At 33.3% G+C, this 18,238-nt stretch overlaps 1 protein-coding gene across 4 annotated transcripts in view; it reads left to right on the top strand.

Annotated features, from left to right (window-relative positions):
* LOC128988798 (myosin-2 heavy chain) overlaps positions 1-18,238 on the top strand; it is a 65,512-nt gene that overhangs the window by 40,553 nt on the left and 6,721 nt on the right. For all 4 annotated transcript variants that reach the window (XM_054410452.1, XM_054410453.1, XM_054410451.1 and 1 more), the window contains 19 exons: positions 214-339; positions 810-959; positions 2,794-2,940; positions 3,526-3,639; positions 3,737-3,890; positions 6,061-6,187; positions 6,687-6,801; positions 7,430-7,603; positions 8,288-8,400; positions 8,808-9,036; positions 9,780-9,947; positions 10,404-10,556; positions 11,225-11,332; positions 12,474-12,653; positions 13,795-13,887; positions 14,651-14,705; positions 15,265-15,412; positions 15,825-15,963; positions 17,718-17,821. In XM_054410452.1, the coding sequence (XP_054266427.1) occupies positions 214-339; positions 810-959; positions 2,794-2,940; positions 3,526-3,639; positions 3,737-3,890; positions 6,061-6,187; positions 6,687-6,801; positions 7,430-7,603; positions 8,288-8,400; positions 8,808-9,036; positions 9,780-9,947; positions 10,404-10,556; positions 11,225-11,332; positions 12,474-12,653; positions 13,795-13,887; positions 14,651-14,705; positions 15,265-15,412; positions 15,825-15,963; positions 17,718-17,821 (2,597 nt within the window). The remainder of the gene's footprint in view (positions 1-213; positions 340-809; positions 960-2,793; positions 2,941-3,525; positions 3,640-3,736; positions 3,891-6,060; positions 6,188-6,686; positions 6,802-7,429; positions 7,604-8,287; positions 8,401-8,807; positions 9,037-9,779; positions 9,948-10,403; positions 10,557-11,224; positions 11,333-12,473; positions 12,654-13,794; positions 13,888-14,650; positions 14,706-15,264; positions 15,413-15,824; positions 15,964-17,717; positions 17,822-18,238) is intronic.

Raw genomic sequence — 18,238 nt, 5'->3', positions numbered from 1 at the left:
TTAATGAACAATACGCGAATTAATGAGCTGGTGTCACCTGTCCGCCACGTTATCTTATGACGTCTGGTGCTAAATCAACACTATTTGCTGTTGCAAACTCTTCTCAGGCCTACCTTAAGCAGAATTTTTATTATTTTCAAAATATTTAGTTTTATTATCATCCATGACTTAAAGTCACAGCTTATTCAGGGAATACATAATAAATGTTTACAGTCTGTTGAAAAGACAAAAAAGATTGTAGAGCTTGAAAAGAAGTTCAAAGAAGCGGAAGAAAAGTTAAAGAAATCAGAGAAGCTTGTGGCCACAAAGAAAGAGAGGATAACCAAACTTACAAAGGAGGTAAGAATTATAAAACTACTTATTTGTACAAAAACTTTTTAAAATGTATTAAAATCTTAATTTTAGGTAATTGTTTTCATGTAAATAGCGTTTTGTTTTGAATGATTGATATGTTGACACAATGTTGATGGGGTTTTTACACATTTTTATCATAAACTAAAATATCTTTCATTAACCATGAGACAATTTTTTTATATTTCAATCATGTTAAATCCTACCCTTAGCTTTCTATGAACATGATGTGTCTAAGATCCACATTTTGAATCAATAAATAATATTAATGATTTATGTATGGATAAGAAGATAACAAGGATTCGGGATTTGGATGAAACAGAAAAGTCTAAAAAACTATGAACAACTTGGTTCCCATGTAAAATATAATCATGGATATCTTCACAGATACTTTCAAGAATTTGTGTTAAATTAATCTGAAATATAAAGATTTTAAATAGTAATTTGTTTTCATTTAGCTGGATGATTTCAAAAAAGAAAAATCAGAAGAATTGGAAAATTCTACCAGTGAAAAGGATTCTATAAAAAGCGATTTGAACAGATTGGAAGACAAGGTGAAGCAGCTTCAAGATGATATAAGTAATAAGAACAGTCTCATTGAAACATTGGTAAGTATGTCTGCTGTTTGGTTACATGGAAACTAAGTATTATGCTGTGTATTGCTATATTTTTCCTACAGTTACCTATCAATGTACATGTTCTCTAACTGATTTGAGAAAGCAAAGTGGCCAATTCGTTCATCAGTGAGACAATGTTAACATTGTCTCACTCTAATTACTTTGTCTCACTCCAGATTTGCAACGTGAAGGCACAAAATAGTGAGCACGTAACATGCAGACAAGGTCGTATGCGCGCGAAATACGTTGGCAGCACTGGCTGTAAATCAGCTGGTCAGCTGTTGTACTGTTGTATCATAATAAAAGTTCACTTCTGTGTAAAAATATGTTACGTTTCTTTACCAATTTATTTGTTTTATGGTAACTAAAGGAAAAATATAATGTGCAACTCGAGTGCAAAGTGCAATTGCCTCACTCGAGAAACCATTCCAGTAATAAATACAGTAAGTATTTCTCTCGAGTGAGTCAATTGCTAACTTTGCTCACTAATTGCACAAATAACTATATCGTCATACTGCAGCAAAAACAGTCGTTTTTAATGCATGCGTTGCGGGGGGTAAAAAGGCGAGTAAAAATCAGCTGTTGTAAACAGTTGTAAATTTCGATACTGGCAATTGTATTGATCAAAATTATTTATTGATTGATTTATGAGGTAAGATTTTAGCCTCTTGTTGTCGATAGCTCGACATATCTATGGTATAATGTACTGTATATCTATAACACAATCAATAGACAAAATGATTGAATCACTTACTAAACAACTGCTTATTTGCATTAGCAGAATTGAAAACAAGCTGGAAATTGTTTTTTAGAGGTTATCTTTACATAAGAAAAATTTCTTTGCCAAGCTTCATAGTTTGTTAATTAATTATGAAATATATGAAAGAAATATTGTTCACCACACGGGCAAAAAGTGTCTATTTAACCCTCGCTAGTAAAACTTGACCTCGGGTCAAAAAGAGTCACTTTAGGCCCTAGTGATGAAATATACTACCTATTAAAAAATCATTAAAATATTTTCAAAAAAAAAACTATCCTATGGTTCTTTGAAATGTTGTAAAATATCATGTGCTACAAACTCCTGTGTAAACATAGCTTTAGGAAAGCCATTCACCACAAGTGCTAAGCATTTAGTAATTGTATTGACTTTGGATATTGAAGTAGCCATTTAAATCTATAAGGGCATACATTAAATATGCCACTGCCCCCTATACAGTTATCCTTTACTCTAAAGATTTCATTTTACAACAATTTATCAAACGATTGAATGGGTACCATATTCTGTTAATATCGCATGATTCCTTGATTTTTTGGTGAAAAGACAGTCCTTAAGAAGCTGTTTACAAAAAAAATAATAAAATAAAAACAATAAATTTACTTGACTTGCGCCAGTTTATCTATTTTTCAAACTACCAGTCGCAGTTCTAGGATTTTTTCAAGAGGAGGAGGGCTACTGAGGGGTGTTCCACATCCCTGAAGAAAGGAGGAGGCGTCTTCCTCTGGAAAGTTTTGTATTTTAAAACTGTTTGGTGACTTAAAGCAATTTTGAACTTTTAGAATTGTGTCCAATAACCTCCATTGTGTTTTTATGAAGAGATGTATGTAAACATTTTGTCCAGGGTCCAATGGGGGGAACGCTTTAGCCCCTCTAACCCCCCCCCCTTCCCTTTAACCACCACTGCAAATGACATTTCTTTTTATTTGAGGAGTTTCAGTCAAAATATTGTCTTGCTACATGGATAAGGAGGAGTGTAGGGATTTTATTTTTTGAAGTAAACAAAAAAGTGTTTTAAATATTTAAGTTGCCAATTGTGTCTATTCGCAGGAGGGTAACTTGAGGAAGGAGAGAGAGAGAGCGACTGATGCTACTGTGAAGGCTGGCTCTGCTGCGAGTCGAGAAATCAACCAACTTCGCGAAGAGCTCACTCAAGCCAAGGCTAACTTGCAAGAGCTTAAGGGAAAGTTAACAAAGGTCTGTTCCATACATCATTTTGTAATTTCTTAACATTGACACTGCTTATTAAGTATATAAAATTTAAAAATAAATTTATACTCATATGCTTGAGTTTTCATTTTATTTTATTTTTTTTTTTTGTAGTGGTAAACTTGATTATCTACTGTGGACAAATTGAGCATACAATTTCCTGGGATTCTAAAACACCCCCGGTAACTTGTAAACAAAGTAAAACAAGCATGATTTAACGGTTGAATTTGAGAATTTATGATGCTAAAACAGAAGTTTACGAGACACTTCCTCTCCATCCTCCACCGTTCTTCTTATTCTCACTTAATATGTACAATCTTCTTTTCTAGCAAAATAAGATAGAGAAATAATTGATAGGCAATACAAATCAATAAATCATCAGTATTTGTTTTTGGATTACTGTTGAAAATTGATTTAGACTTAATTTTTTTTTTTTGCAAGCAAAATTAAAACACTACAACAATAAGGGGTTCTATTTGAGTTTGATTTATCTATCTCCATTAGATTTTAACTCTAGGAAAAGCTTAAAATGGATCACTAGTTGGTTAATAAGTGTACTTTTTATATTTTTAGGTAGAAAATGACAAAAATGATTTGGGAAAGTCAGCAAAAGAAACAGAAATCAAACTGGAAAAAGAAATCAAGAGTTGGGAATCAAAGGTATCAGATCTCGAGCTTGAACTGCAGGTAATTTTTATGAATAAATTAATATTAAAACAATAATCTAAAATGCCCTCTTGAGTTGTATACAAGATTCTTATTATATATTTCTGCTTTGTTTTAGACTACTAGGAAAGCATCAGAAAAATTGAAAGCTGCCCATGAAAAAGAACTTAAGCTAAAAGAAGAAGAGCTTTCCAGTGCTAAAGACAAGATAAAGCAAGCGGGAGGCAAAAAGGTGGCAGACACAAAGTTAGAATATCAAGCTAAGATTGATAGTAAGTTCTACAATCTTATAAATTTATCATCATTGTAACATTTTAGAGTGGTGAAGATTTCTCTTTATTTATAAATTACTCTACCAATGTGAAATTCGCCCTATAAAAGAGATAAACATTTAACTTCATCACAACACAAATGTAACCAAAAATAAAACACACACAGTAGGACAAGAAATACTACTTGCAGATTTTGCAGTATCTAAGTTGAAGTTGGTGGTTATCTATATTACTTATTTAATACGCAAGCACGATTTTTGTGACAATTACTCCTCCGAAACTACTGAACCGATTGGCATGTTTTTGGTGTCATTGGAAAGAGCGTAACTTGAAGTTGTGCAGGAAACTTTCTTTTTAGGTAAATAATTAGAGAGTGAGGCCCTGGGGCCCTTTAAAGTTTCGTATTCATCCATAAGATTAACATGGGAAACAAACATTGTTTTGAAACTCCAGCTGTTGTCAGAAACATTGTTTTGAAACTCCAGCTGTTGTCAGAAATTAAATATTAAATAATTGGTCTCCATGGAAGCATGAGAAAGTTCATAATGTTTACATTTGCTTTGACATTTTATTGTAAACAACTAGAACTGTCAAATGTCTATTTAACAAATTCCGACAGCTGATCAAAAAAAAAAGTATTTTCCTTCCACCATGTAAAACAACCATGTGGTAGGTTTATATAATCTTAAACTTCATGATAGATTATTTATTATAAATCTATTTCAATGATTATGAAACAGATTTTTCCCATTGCGAAGCAAAAATTAATAGTGAGAAGAAGAACATATGTAAAACAGTCTATGTGTAAATTATCTATGTTGTATTAAAAATGTGTTTAGTTTTGGATGTTGGTTTGTGTTAAATGATATCGGTGATTAGTTATTGCATTTTTATTCTAAGGATTTTGCATATGAGTAAGCTAGAACGGTAGTGCATAGCATATGTCACCCGGCATCTACGCATATTAATAATTGTGTTTATAAAATGTAGTTTTATAGTGTGATTTTTAAAGCCGGTTTAAAAGGGTTTTTAACTATTTCGTTAACCCTCCAACTTGCAATGCACAAACTCTGTAGTGGCAAGGCATTTTTGGCAATTTTGCGGTCATATTAGCGAAAATTTCTTATAGGCTTAAACCAACAGACCAAACGTATTGAACCGTATACTTAAAGTGTTCGTAATGAAATGAAGAACTTGAAAATGGCAACAAAATAAATATTTAAAATATTGATTTTTCCCTACAAAATTATCATAGTTGCTCCAACCACTTAGTCAAAGGTTGTTGACAAGCTTATGGGAGAAAGTATGTGTCAGATTGCTGATACCGTTTATTTTATTTATTTATTTATTCATTAAATGGACATAACCAATAGGCTTACAGGTTGAAAATAATTTTGTAATATGTCAAATGTGTACAAGATGGCTAATAATAGAGATCAAAGTTAAATTAAATAACTAACCCTTTGCGATCGAATGGCGAGTATCGGTTGCCGCCCGCCATTTTTGAGCAGTCGGGAAAATGACCTATACTCACAAAAAAGTTTATCTTTGTGGTCGAATGGCAAGTATATGTCGCCGGGCACCATTTTCCCGACTGCTAGAATGACAACCTATACTCGCTGTAAAATTTAAAAAAATCAACCTCAAAGGGTTAATCAACATAATCTATACTTATTTAATACGCAAGCACAATTTTTGTGACAATTACTCCTCCGAAACTGCTGAACCGATTGGCATGAATAAATAACACCGATTGGCATAAATAACACCATTTCAGAGTTCTGCCAGTTTTTGCCTAACTCTATCCTGTAGAGTTTAAAGTAGCATACACCTTATTGTCTACATATTGGCCAAACAACTTAGGTACGGTACTTTATAAAAGCTGACAGCCTTTACGTTGACTTAAATTATAAGCTTACCTTTTCCCATACATGGGCAGATTGATTGTTAAAAATTAACCCTTTAAACTGGAATAGGACTGTCATGTAAATTGTGAGTATTTTTATCAGTTAATAATCTTTTAGTTGACTCTTTTAAAATCATCAGAAATTATGACTGTTATTAGTTTTTTAACAAGTTATTTGTTTATAAATAACTCCTGTACTTCTTTGCAATTGCTCGATTTCGAGCAACATGTACACTAGTATTAATAAATTCTATCCATCCACAGAATTAGAGCTGGCATTGTCAAGTGAAAAGAGGGAGTATGATGATTTAACAGCAAAATATGAACAGTTGGAAGAGGAACACGTAGTAATGAAGTCAAAACTTGTTATGGAGAAGGAAACGGTTCAGGCGTAAGTATCTAAAAATCCCAAGTATCTACAAAAGCTATTCTTTAAAAATCAAATTTTAAAGCAAACTTATACGGTTAATTGTTACAACGAAGTATTTAGAAAAAGCATAATTTGATCGCTGCCAACTCGTCTAGTTGTTAGAGTGTGAATCTTCTGTTTAGAAGGCCTGGTTTCAAATCTTAGCAAACCCTAATAGTTTAGCTATATAATAACGTTGCGGCCTTGTAATTTAGAGCCTATCTCAAGCTACACTTGATTACACAAAATGATGGATCAAATTAGAACTTTCTTTATTGAAGATCTCCCACTAAAGCCATACAATAATGATTTAATTAGGGGGCAGAACCACAATACAACTATATACTATAACTTTATTTCAACACACACTTGAAGAAAAAAAGAATCCACGTTCTTACCACTAAACCATTGGATTTCAAATTTCAACAGTATTTTTTTTTGTTCTCGAGTTATAGAAATGCATAGTGTAACTTTTTTACAGACAACTTCTCAAAGTTCAACAGGATTTGGATTCAACAAATGAAAAGTTGGAATCGTTAAAGGAGAGTACTGAAACTAAAGAAAAGTTATGGAAGAAAGAAAAGAGCACCCTTGAGGTAAGTTTTTTTAACAGAATACTTTCATGAAATTCGGATGGAGAAAGTTAAGACATTTCAGTTTGAATGTACCATGATAATTGAAGTGGCCACTCATTTGCTTGTAGTTTTTAGTGATGGTTGGATAATAGATATTGTTGTTATATTATTGATCGAAAACCACTTCATAGGTGGAGAAGCTTGTTATTTAGTTTCAATTTTGGATTGAAATTTTCTGATTCTATTTAAAATATGATTGTCTCTTTACGTACTACCTTGACTCACCTATCAGACCTGTCAAAATGTCAAGAAGTTTTTGGTCTTATGAACAACTCATTGTCATCTTTCTCAATCTCGTATAAGTCAACGTATGCTCATGTTATTTACATTTTTTATATAGCTTCGCTAACTCCAACAAAACTTTGACTACCGTAAAGGTCACTACAAAGACCTCTTCTCTCCTCGCCACATGGTCACCTCTATTTAAGTATTCCACCATTATTCTGTACTGTTTGTGTGTCTTAAAATAACTCTTTGTATTTTTTATTGATCTTTCCATTTCACAATCATTTATGGGTCATAAAAGTTTTTAGATTTTATTTAATATTTCATCTTTATCACTAATTTGTCACATGATTTTTTTAAACAGGAGAAAATCCAAGGCCTTGAGAAGAAGGTGAAGTCAGGCAGTGATTCAGCGGAAACTTGGGTTCTGGAGAAGAATCGGTTGAATGCAATCATAGATGAGAAGGGCTCTATCATTGAACAGTTGAAGAAAGAACAGCAGAATCAGTTGGAGCAGATAGATCATATGCATAAGGAGGTGAGTTGATCTACCGTATTGGATACTTTATTGTCATACACAAAAATTCACCTGTTGAACCATTGACATTCTGGTACATAAGGACACCCCATCTATATGAATCATCTGTTAGCCTATTTTTATTCAAAAATGACATAGGTCTACTATAATACCAATTAATTGAGATTAGAACGGTCCGACATATTGAGATGAGAATATAACACAATATATGAGTGAAGGATGAGTGTAGAATGGAGTGTGACGCCTTGTGTAGCTTTAATTGTTAATAAGATCAGCTGTTTCATTAGTCAGGACTTTATTAAAAGCCAAATGATCAAGGACAGCTGGGTCCAGTTTCGAACCATGAAAGAGCTACTAACATTCCTTAGGATCAAACTGGGGACCTTTTGATTACCAGGCAAGCACTATACAGTAGTTTAATAATCCGCTCACACAATCTAAAATTCTATTTTCCCACTTAAAATGGAACATAAAAAAATTCCCACTCTGTTGGTGGCTCAATTAAACTAAATCTAAAACTAAAACTGGTGACATTAAAATGGGGTTGGAATGTCTAGTTTTATCAATGTCAAGGTTTGAACCCTCTAGGTTGGTTTTATCAATTTACTATCTAAATACACCTTTTGTTTTGTGCTATTTTTTTGTTGGCAGTAGAACTAGTAATATTTAATTCTTGTCTCTCAGATTGAGGAATACCGCAAGAAAATGGAAGATTACGAGAGACTCGCCAATTCACAGAGAAACATGTCAGCAGAGCAGGCTGATAAGGAAAGAGAAATCAAAGATCTCAAGCAAAAGTAAGTAAAGATTTTGGTTCTCATAAACCTATTAAAAACCAGATGTATTGTGTATGCTTAGATGGGTTATGTGGACAATCCAAAAAATCTGTACATTTAAAATTATTATGTTATTCCTATGGGGGATGGGACATTGTCGTTTTCTTGTTTATCTTTTATCACATTCCTAAAATTTATTAATTTTATACTATGCTTCCCTGTAGCAGCAAACTTAAGTACTAATTAAATCTAAGGTTGTGTAAAAACGTAATAAACCTGACATGTTTTAGAAAATAATTGAGTAAAAATCTAAAAAGACAAATTGGAGTTAATGTCTTCTACAGGATTGCTACGGAAGATATATTTTGTTGTTCTACTCAACAGTAATTCTACAGATATTTTTAAAATCACATTTTGTGTCTGGCCAGGCTGCAGTCCGAGGAGAGGGCTCGCAAAGTGGAGGTGTCGGAGTTGAAGATGAGATATGAGAACAGAGTGACTGTGATCTCTGATGAGCTGACCCAGGTGCAAGGACAGGTGTCCAGGTTCAAGAGGGAGAGAGATACGTTCAAACACATGCTGGAGGGAGCGCAGAAGACGATTGCAGAGTTGAAGGCTTCAGGAAACACTCCACGTAGCAGCGTCAGCTTTGATGATGTAGGTTTAGCAAAACACTTACCTTCTCAGGTAGCAATGCGTGAGCTTACTTTAGAATTACAATAGAACTCCAACTATCCAAAGTCTAATCAGCTGGATCGCCAATTATCCAAAACACATCAAAAATTAAATAATTATTAAAGTTGGTTAAAAGATAAATTTTTTTTGAAGTTTGTGGTTTGTTGTACACTTCAATGTTTGAAAATGCAGCTTTTTCTGTTTTCACTGTGATTTCTAAATGTGGGTACATTATTAAAATTGGTTTTTAACTACTTTTATGGTTATGGTGCATAACTTTTTTCCTGGAAAATCTAACTATGCAGATATTTGACTGTGCCGATTGATCGGGGTCCCAATTGAGCTCTACTGCTCTGCTGCTCTGTTGGCTCAAGGGGTTTCAAGCTCTACTGAAATTCAAATCTAAATTTTGAACTTTGAACTCCTTTAATTCTATGGGCTGTATTGTGTTTAATTTAACTCTCTCTTAAGGTTCATCCTTATTTTCTGATCTCCCTCCCATTCTCCTTCCAGGTGTCACTAAGTCATCCTCTAGTCTTACTCCCCAATGGGAGTTCTTTTTATTCCAGTCCTGGTTTTTAGGCTAAATTGTATTATTTGGCCTCCTCACTGTATCTCCAATCCATTCAAAATTCCTTGTAGTTTGTCATTTACCCTCAATGAACGAATACACAAATAGAAACCACCTCTATCTAGTAATATTGATGATTCCAATTTGTTATCAGTCGGAGGAGTATCGAGGTCAGATTACAGCCTTGGAGCAGCAGATCAGCTGTATGGAGGATGAGTTGTCAGAAGCGAGACTGGAAAGTTCTCGACTCAAGACAGAACTGGTGTCAGAGCGCTCGGCTTGGGAGATCAAGATGTCGGAGATGACCTCCAAGTTGAATGAGGTTTGTTTCTTTCTTTCTCTTAAATTTGTATATTGGTCTCAAAACCCTGTAATTGGAACTTACTAAGAAAACAAAGAATGGATTAGTACAAAAAAAATAATGAGCTGCACGGATAAATTGTAAGTGACTCTGGGAACGCTCGACATCACTGCCATGTCTTTCTAGTTTCTACCAACTGATCCACTAAGTCATCATAATACCTTCGAAAAATTTATACAACAATACAGGCTAATTTAAACCTTAAGTTGTTTGCTTGGGTCTACATTCAGTACCTTGCAAAGGAAAACAATGAAGCCGTATAATTTAAGTGGGTATGTGGGTAACATAGTAATGGCTGTATCTATAATGTCTTTCACTATGTATGCTCAAAAAGCTACAATTTGTAAACAAATTTTAATCATTATTTAAATTTTAAGTAGCCTTCACTAAAGCCAACTATAACATGTCGGTTGACAGTTGGAAGAAGACAGAATACTAAGTGGCAGAACGAAGATCGCAGGTCTAAAGTCACGGCTGGAGCTCGCGTGGCAGAAAGAAAGAGAGGATCAACAGCGGCTGCTGCAAGAAACATCAACATTAGCCCGCGACTTGCGGCAGACACTGTTCGAGGTAAGAGATAAAAATGTTTGTACATCTAGAACAGTCAAACCTTAAAAAATTGCTTTTCATTTCATCTTAGGAGAAATATTGTGTATCTAATTGGTAGTACTTTGCTAGTTCTAGACAACAAGTGGTAAGAGTGTGGCAAAACTTATGGAAAAAAAAAGAGTTTGTTTGCGTTTTTTGTGTTTGTATAGGATCTGTAAAAGAATAAAATCTGATTAAGCCTTTGGCTAAAATTACTAAATTGATCAAAAGAGTGACATAACCAAACTTTTTCTTGGAAATATAAAGGCGAGTATAACTTAACAAAAATGACTGAAAGTTATCATGTTTTGTTGTGGTATTTCCGGACTAAATATTTGACGATACAATAAAAGGTAAAAATATCTGGTTGTTGTCTTGTGGTCCCACCTTTTATTGTACTGAAAGTTATGCTTGACATAAGCTGCAACTTGGGAGTCAAGCTCAGAACTATTACACTTGGGCTCTTATTCGACCATTGTATGTGGTAGACCGTTGGTCTGGTTCATGTTGGAATACTGGCTCAGTATTATTTTACTAAAGAATTATGACCAAGTAATACATTTTCTTCTTCATTGTGATACTTTCAGTACTTGTGGTTATTTATTTTAAGTGTAGCATAAATATATTTATCTATGAATACATTTACGCAGGTCGAACGTGAAAGAGACAAGGAACGTTTGGAGTCAAAACGTAAACTTGAACAATTGAAGAAGACTGTAGAGGAGGAACAAGATGAAAACAAGAAAAAGATGACCGAGGTATTGCATACGTTAATATGAAGGATAATAATTGTAGGACCGGACAATTTTGGTTCTTACATTTTTTGGTTTTTTTTCCAAGTAATTCATTTTCCTCAACTTATGATTTCATTGATATATTTTAGCTGGTTTTGATGAAAACCAAGGAGAGAATCAATTATCCAATATTTATTTAGATGTAAAAGAATGTTTATATTTTGTTTATGGGCTGTAATTTATTTACTTTAAAAATCACCATTTTGTATCAAGTTACCGTACACATCATTTGTATCAACACTTTTTGGTTTTTAAAGATGGAATGCATTTTCTACATTTAGCAGATTGAACATTAATTAAAATTATTTCTCAACAGAATCATTGAACCCTTTTAATTGCATGTTTGTCTTATCTAGTTTTAGTACATTTCCTAATCTGTCTCTTTTACCTGCTGTATTTTTATGATTCCAGCTTTAGCTTGTTTGGTAAGATGATTATATTCAATTTGTGAAAGTGCACATTTAGGAACATTGTTGTAGTTAGTAAAAAATATACATAATTGTACAGGATTAAAACAATTCTATATGATAAATAATTGAAACATTGGAGACATTAATCTCATGGTGGAAGGAAAAAACATAGGTGTGCTATTCCCACTAATTCTGACGTCACTCGGATTGCAAACAAAAGATCACCTGATTGTAACTGTCAAATTAGTATGCATTTGTTTTGGTTTGATTGTTATTGTTTTTATAATAATAAAAACAATAACAACCAAATCAAAACAAATACATATACTAATTTGACAGTTACAATCAGGTGATCTTTTGTTTGCAATCCGAGTGACGTCAGAATTTGTGGGAATAGCACACCTATGTTTTTTCCTTCCACCATGCATTAATCTTAATTAAGTTATAAAATGTAACAAGTAAGCAAAATAAGTACAGACCTGATTTAAAATATATATTAAACAATTTCTTAGTAACTGTAGTAGGTACCTAAAACTTGATGTTTTGGATATTAAAAAAAAAAAATCTTTATTAATCATTTTTAGACGGAAGACACCTAAATATGACGAATAAGTTCATTTACATGTTCCATTCAATTCATCAATCAAAAAGCAACATAAAAATATTGATACATGTTAAATTTTGGTAATTTTCAGTTGCAAAACGATCTACTGGAATTGCGAGATGCCCATGCAAAGTTGAGGACAACCAACGAGAAGTTGAGAAGAGACAAGGAACGGTTTGAGAAGGAGAGAGAATCCTTGAAAGCAATGACTACTGCTAGAAGAAAAGCAGAAATAGATGATGACCGCAAAATAAATTCGCTACTTCAATTGGTACAGTTATTTGTTTAAAATGATCTATTAGGGGTTTCAAAATTGTTTATAGTTTTGTAAGAATTTTGTATAGTTACAATGATAATTTTTCTTCCCAGTTCACTTCACAGTATTCATCTCTTGTTGTAAATCGTTGACCAGTACAACAATACACACAACTTATACAAAGCTTTAGTTTTATCAGAAAACAGTGGAATGACGTTCTGAAACAAAAGGCTAAAATAAATTTAGAATCTAAAAGAAAAGTTAACTCAATTAATGTCATTAAATGTTAATTTGGAAGCTTAACATTTTTAAATTTGAAAACATTTTTTTGGATTCAATTTGGAATGGTTATCCAGAACTGCTAATACTGATGTCCTTCTTTCAGCCTACTCAGGTTGATATATCCTTTTCTTTCATATGCTCTGCCGATTTGGGGTGCTGAAAATCGAAGATCACTTTTCTTGTTTAGGCTTTAGAAGAATGCAGTAAGAACCATTTTCTCTCTCCCACGTCGCCATTCTTGCAAGGAGGTTTGCAGCTCATCTGGAATTTTAACCTTTCCCTTTATCTACGTCCTTGAGACGCTGTCATTTGTCAGGCAAAACCTTTCCAAGTTTCATGTCGACTCTCATTCCTGCATTTATCCCTTGCGCTCTGCAATCAAACTGTAAAATTCCCAAACACTCCACGTCCTTTTTTAAAGGTCTCCTCTTGTACAACGGAATTAAACTTTTCAATAGTCTACTCATTGATCTTAATTTAGAGAAAGACCACCTTAGATTCAAGAGAAAACTTAAGTATATGTTGCTTTCAAGATGTTGCTACAGCGTCTGTGAATTTCTGGCTGGCGGTTAAAGATTTCTATCCTTTAATTTTATTTATTGTATGAGGGTATATATACATTTTAAGTTGCTGCTTTGTATTCAGTATATTGTATTGAATTGTATTCACATAGCTAATGCAAATTGTATTTGTCAATTTGGCAAATAAATTACATATAGACTTATAGTATCATTATTTGTAATTGCATTTTGTACCATTGATTATTATTTTTTCTCAACCGATCAACCATAGTTTTTTTTCAGAATAGTCTAAACAGCTTCTATAGTTAAATTGTGATTTTTCATACTCATTTTGGACTTTGAACTATTTACAGGTAGACGAGCTGATGAGGCTAGCCCCGGATCTTTTCCCGAGCAAGTCAGAACCTGTTAATGTGGCTCAACCTACTCCACCTGCACGTAGAAAAGTATATATTACAGTATATACAGCATATTTCAGTATATATTAACAGATAACTTTGTTGATAAATATATGTTTACAACTTTGTCATATTGACTAGCCATGTAACGTCATAATAAGTCTACTCAATTCATATATTATTTGAATCATCTTCCTGGTTTAAAAATTATGGTATTGGCAGGAGGGGGGATCATTATGCAGTATTAAACTCTACTAAACCAATAATGTAGTCTAAGATTATAAACATATTTTTTGTCTGTTGAAGTACAGTATTAGATTATTTTACCAAACAAATGCCTTGTTTAGGCAAGTTGGTGCAAAATTGTTACTATACTGTATAAAATGATGCATGGTTTTATACTTTGATTTAATTTTGTATATGTTTAGTTTTTATAGTTTTTGTGAATTTCCCATTTAATAAGCTATTACCGTAGGTCTCATGGTAAGACCTACACCCGGGACCGATTTACTTTTTGTTTTGAGGTCCCCAGAGGCCAAAAACATCCTCCGTTCAAATTCATATATATACCAACGTATAAACTTACGTTATTTTCTATACTTGTATTAGAACTCCATGCTTTAAAATTTTTTGAAGCTATTTTAAAAGATGAAGGTAATTTACATCCCCCAATTTAAATTTCATATAGCTTCTCTCCTTTTAACTGTCTATCACCAATGGTTTATTTAGATATTTCTTACTAAAGATAATAGTGGAAGATTTTAATAAGTGTTTATTTATCAAAAATAAAAAGTATTAATTTGTATTTCAGGGTTCAAAATCCAGAGAAACGTCACCGATGGTAGAGAGAAGGGACCTCAGCAAAGGTAATTCGTTAGTTTTATAACAAATATACATAAATACATATTTTAACTTTTAACTAAACATTAATGTTATGTATGTGATCAATTTTTTTTTTTAATTACCAAGGATTGAAAACAACAAATGATGTATTAGTGGTTTAGTATTCTTGAAATTTGAAAAAATATCAGAGGAGCTGTTTCTGATTCTTTCCAATTACAATCAGTTTTATAAAGACCCTAGAGTTAGTAACTAAAATTATACAGGTAGTTTTTGCCTTACACTGTATATGGATCGAGAATTATTTAGAGACTGTTGTTGTCAGTGAAGAATCGTTTCCTCAGTCCCTTTTAACAGAAGTTATGCTTAATGTGTTGTTTCAAACATAGATTAAATTAATATTTTAAAGGTGGGTTATTTATTTTTACTACATACTGGAAAGTATTACCAAAAGATATCACGAATATGCAGAATTACGCAAACAAAGAGCGTTAATAACAGAAGCTATTGGTTTTTATAATTTTGCTTTTACAAAAATAAATTGCTTAACATTCTCACTGTCCAACATATTTCCTTTTATTGTAGAGTCATCCCCAGCAGTGGGCGGCAAGTCAGAGCAGATGCAGATCGTCTTGAGTCGTTTGACGGAGGCGACACAGGAGTTGAGACGCAGCCAACGAGCGGCCGAGGAGAGAGACAGGGAGAGAGCACGACGAGCCTTTGCTGCCAGGAGGTAAATGTTCAACTATAATAATATTACCAATTAAGATTAGGTCATAACAGGAACACAACTGGACACAAACGGAATATGGATGAAGGATGAGTGGCTGAAAAAGTAGCGAAATTGCTATCTCTTTGGGTTGAACAGACAACCTTTTGAATAGCGAGTGAGCACTATATGCTGTCCATCCAGCTATTTCATCTATTGTGTCTAAGATCTAATAACTATTGAGTGTGATTCTTAGCCTAGACTATTTATTAAAATGCCAATCATTAAGGGGAACAAACTCAAACCATCAAAAGGTTGCTTATTTTTGTCATGATAAAAATGATTACTAGGCAAGTATTGTGTCCTTAGATTATAATATATATATATAAATATATATATATATATATATATTTCCTAAACAACGTTGTATGTTTAGAGCGGGATCGACAGACTCCGATGCGTCTGGTAGTGTTTCTATGAGTGTAGCGGCTGGGGGAGCGAAGCGCAAGGGAAGTCTTTACCGCAAGAGTCTCTCTCTGGAGCAGACATCTGCATTGTCCGCAGTTCAAGACAAGGTAAAAATAAGTAAATAAGTTCTTATTCATGAGCGCATTTCAGTTACATCACGGTTTTACAAATTGACTCAAGTCAGGACTTAAACTAAACAAAAACTCTTAACACTACAAAACAAAATAAGATTAATTACAAATTCTTTAGGGGATTCTTAAAATTTTTGTAAGACAGTGCTTTTAATGTGCAAGAAAGTGCATTGTTCTGAGCCGGCCCTAAGTAAGAAAAAACCCTTCTACCAGCATCAATATCAACCCTAGGTGTGTCAAGCAACAAGTCCTGCCTAGATCTGTGCTCTCTCATTGCCTACTTCACTTTCAGTTTTTCCTTCAGGTACTGCGGTGCCTTAGTGACCAGTGTTTTGTGGACAATACATGCAACCTGCTTATCACAGCTCTCCCGGACGGACATTGTATTTGACATCCTACATTGACTTGTGATATGATCATATTTTTTAAGTTGTATACGAACCTTAGGAAGATATTCTGTAGCCTGTGAAGTATTATGATCTGTTCCTGTGTTAAACTGTACCTCAACATGATAACATACATAACATACATGTTTATGATACCTCAACTTGATTTTTGCTGGGAGTAATGTTCTAAACCCATTAAGCACTTTTAATTTTCCAACAACACATTTGCTTATCTGTTTGTCATAGTTAGAAAAAGTCAGCTGTGAGGTCAGCTGTGAGTCTATTGTCACCCCAAGAATCTTAATGCTTTTGGAAATTGATAGCTCTGAATTATTAACTGTGACTTTGATGCTGTGTTTTTCCAGCTGCTCATAAATTGCTGCATTGGCAAAGAGTGGAATATTTTCAGGGTTTAGTTTTAACCCATGATCCCTAGACCAAAGTAGGCTGGTATAATAAGAGTTGGCAGTCATCAGCGTAAGAATACATAATCCCGAAATCCAATACTGATTCAATGCCTACTATACACAGATAAACAAGACAGGACCGAGGTATTGCCTAGGGGACTAAAAGTTGTTTAAATAAGTTTTGGAATGATGAGAGTTATTATAGTATATGTATCCTCACTAGGACTAAAGTGACTCTTTTTGGCCCTAGCTTAAAAGTTTAAAACTCAGGCAAAGCCAAGGAATAAAAATAAGAGAAGGTTTTAAAGACACTTTTCCTCATGTGGATGGGCAAATGCAAGGTTGATAGAGACCACAAACCTCTTTAAAAAATCATATCCCGTAATTATAGTAATCTAGGTTGAGGTAGAAAAATATTCATAATATAAGTAAGACATTATGGTGAAATTTATAATTTATAAACGCCTGAAGAAATAATTTCTAAAGCAAATACCTCTGTATGTGACAATAAATACTATTCAAGAGAGGATGTAAATAAGCATTGTTTCATTGCATATCACTCTGAACTTAATACCCGCTCATAATAACAGTAAATGTTTATTTTGATCAAATGTGTACAGAAAATGTTACAGAAGAAGTCTAGCAGTTTTCAGAAAGTTTTGGGAAATTTTCCCTAGTCAGATTATACGAGTAGGTTATGAATTAATTTATGAATCTTGTAGTCTTCAGTTGCAAGAAATATGATTGGCTTACTTTAAATAGATGTAATCGGTAGAACTTTAAGTTCATACATTTTAAGAGTATCTCTCTTCAAATATAATGTCTCTGACATTTTAATTCAAAAACCACCATATTCTGTTCGATAACATACATAGGTTAGTGAGAATTCAGTTGGGTCTATTTTCCGATTATTACAAGTCAAACATTTTTGTTTTAGATATGGAAGGACGACAGAGAAGGAAGTTTAACAAGTATGCAATCACTGGATGATACAGAATCCAAATATGCAAATATTCAAAGACGAGACCCAAGTCTAGACAGGTAAGGTCACATGCAAAAGCAATATCAATTTCTGATGGAGGCATTTTAGTTTTTATAGAAATTTGGTCATTTTACTATTGTAGGAATTGTGTTTTAGCAACAGAAAATTACAATTGACTTTGTAAAGATACAATTAAGAAACATTCTTAAATTTATCTCTAGCTTATGAAATACATACTTAGCCAAATGGATGTATTATTAATAAGATACAAAAATCTTCTATATTAAAGAACGAAATAAAATTTGTCATGTTAACTAAAAGTAACTTTAATGTTGGGTTAACTTAAAGTAAATACATTAAATGAAAGGATTTTTTACTGAGCAGGCTGCCTACTAGTTCAATAGTACTATAGTCCTCACCAACCTAACTTGAGGCAGCCCAAGGCCGCAATAGATATATGGTGCGGCCTTGGGCTG

This window comes from Macrosteles quadrilineatus, unplaced genomic scaffold, assembly GCF_028750875.1.
Source record: "Macrosteles quadrilineatus isolate MER2022 unplaced genomic scaffold, UCM_ALF_1.0 Scaffold_3__2_contigs__length_128488019, whole genome shotgun sequence".
NCBI lineage: Eukaryota > Metazoa > Arthropoda > Insecta > Hemiptera > Cicadellidae > Macrosteles > Macrosteles quadrilineatus.
This window is presented reverse-complemented; position numbering and strand designations above follow the sequence as displayed.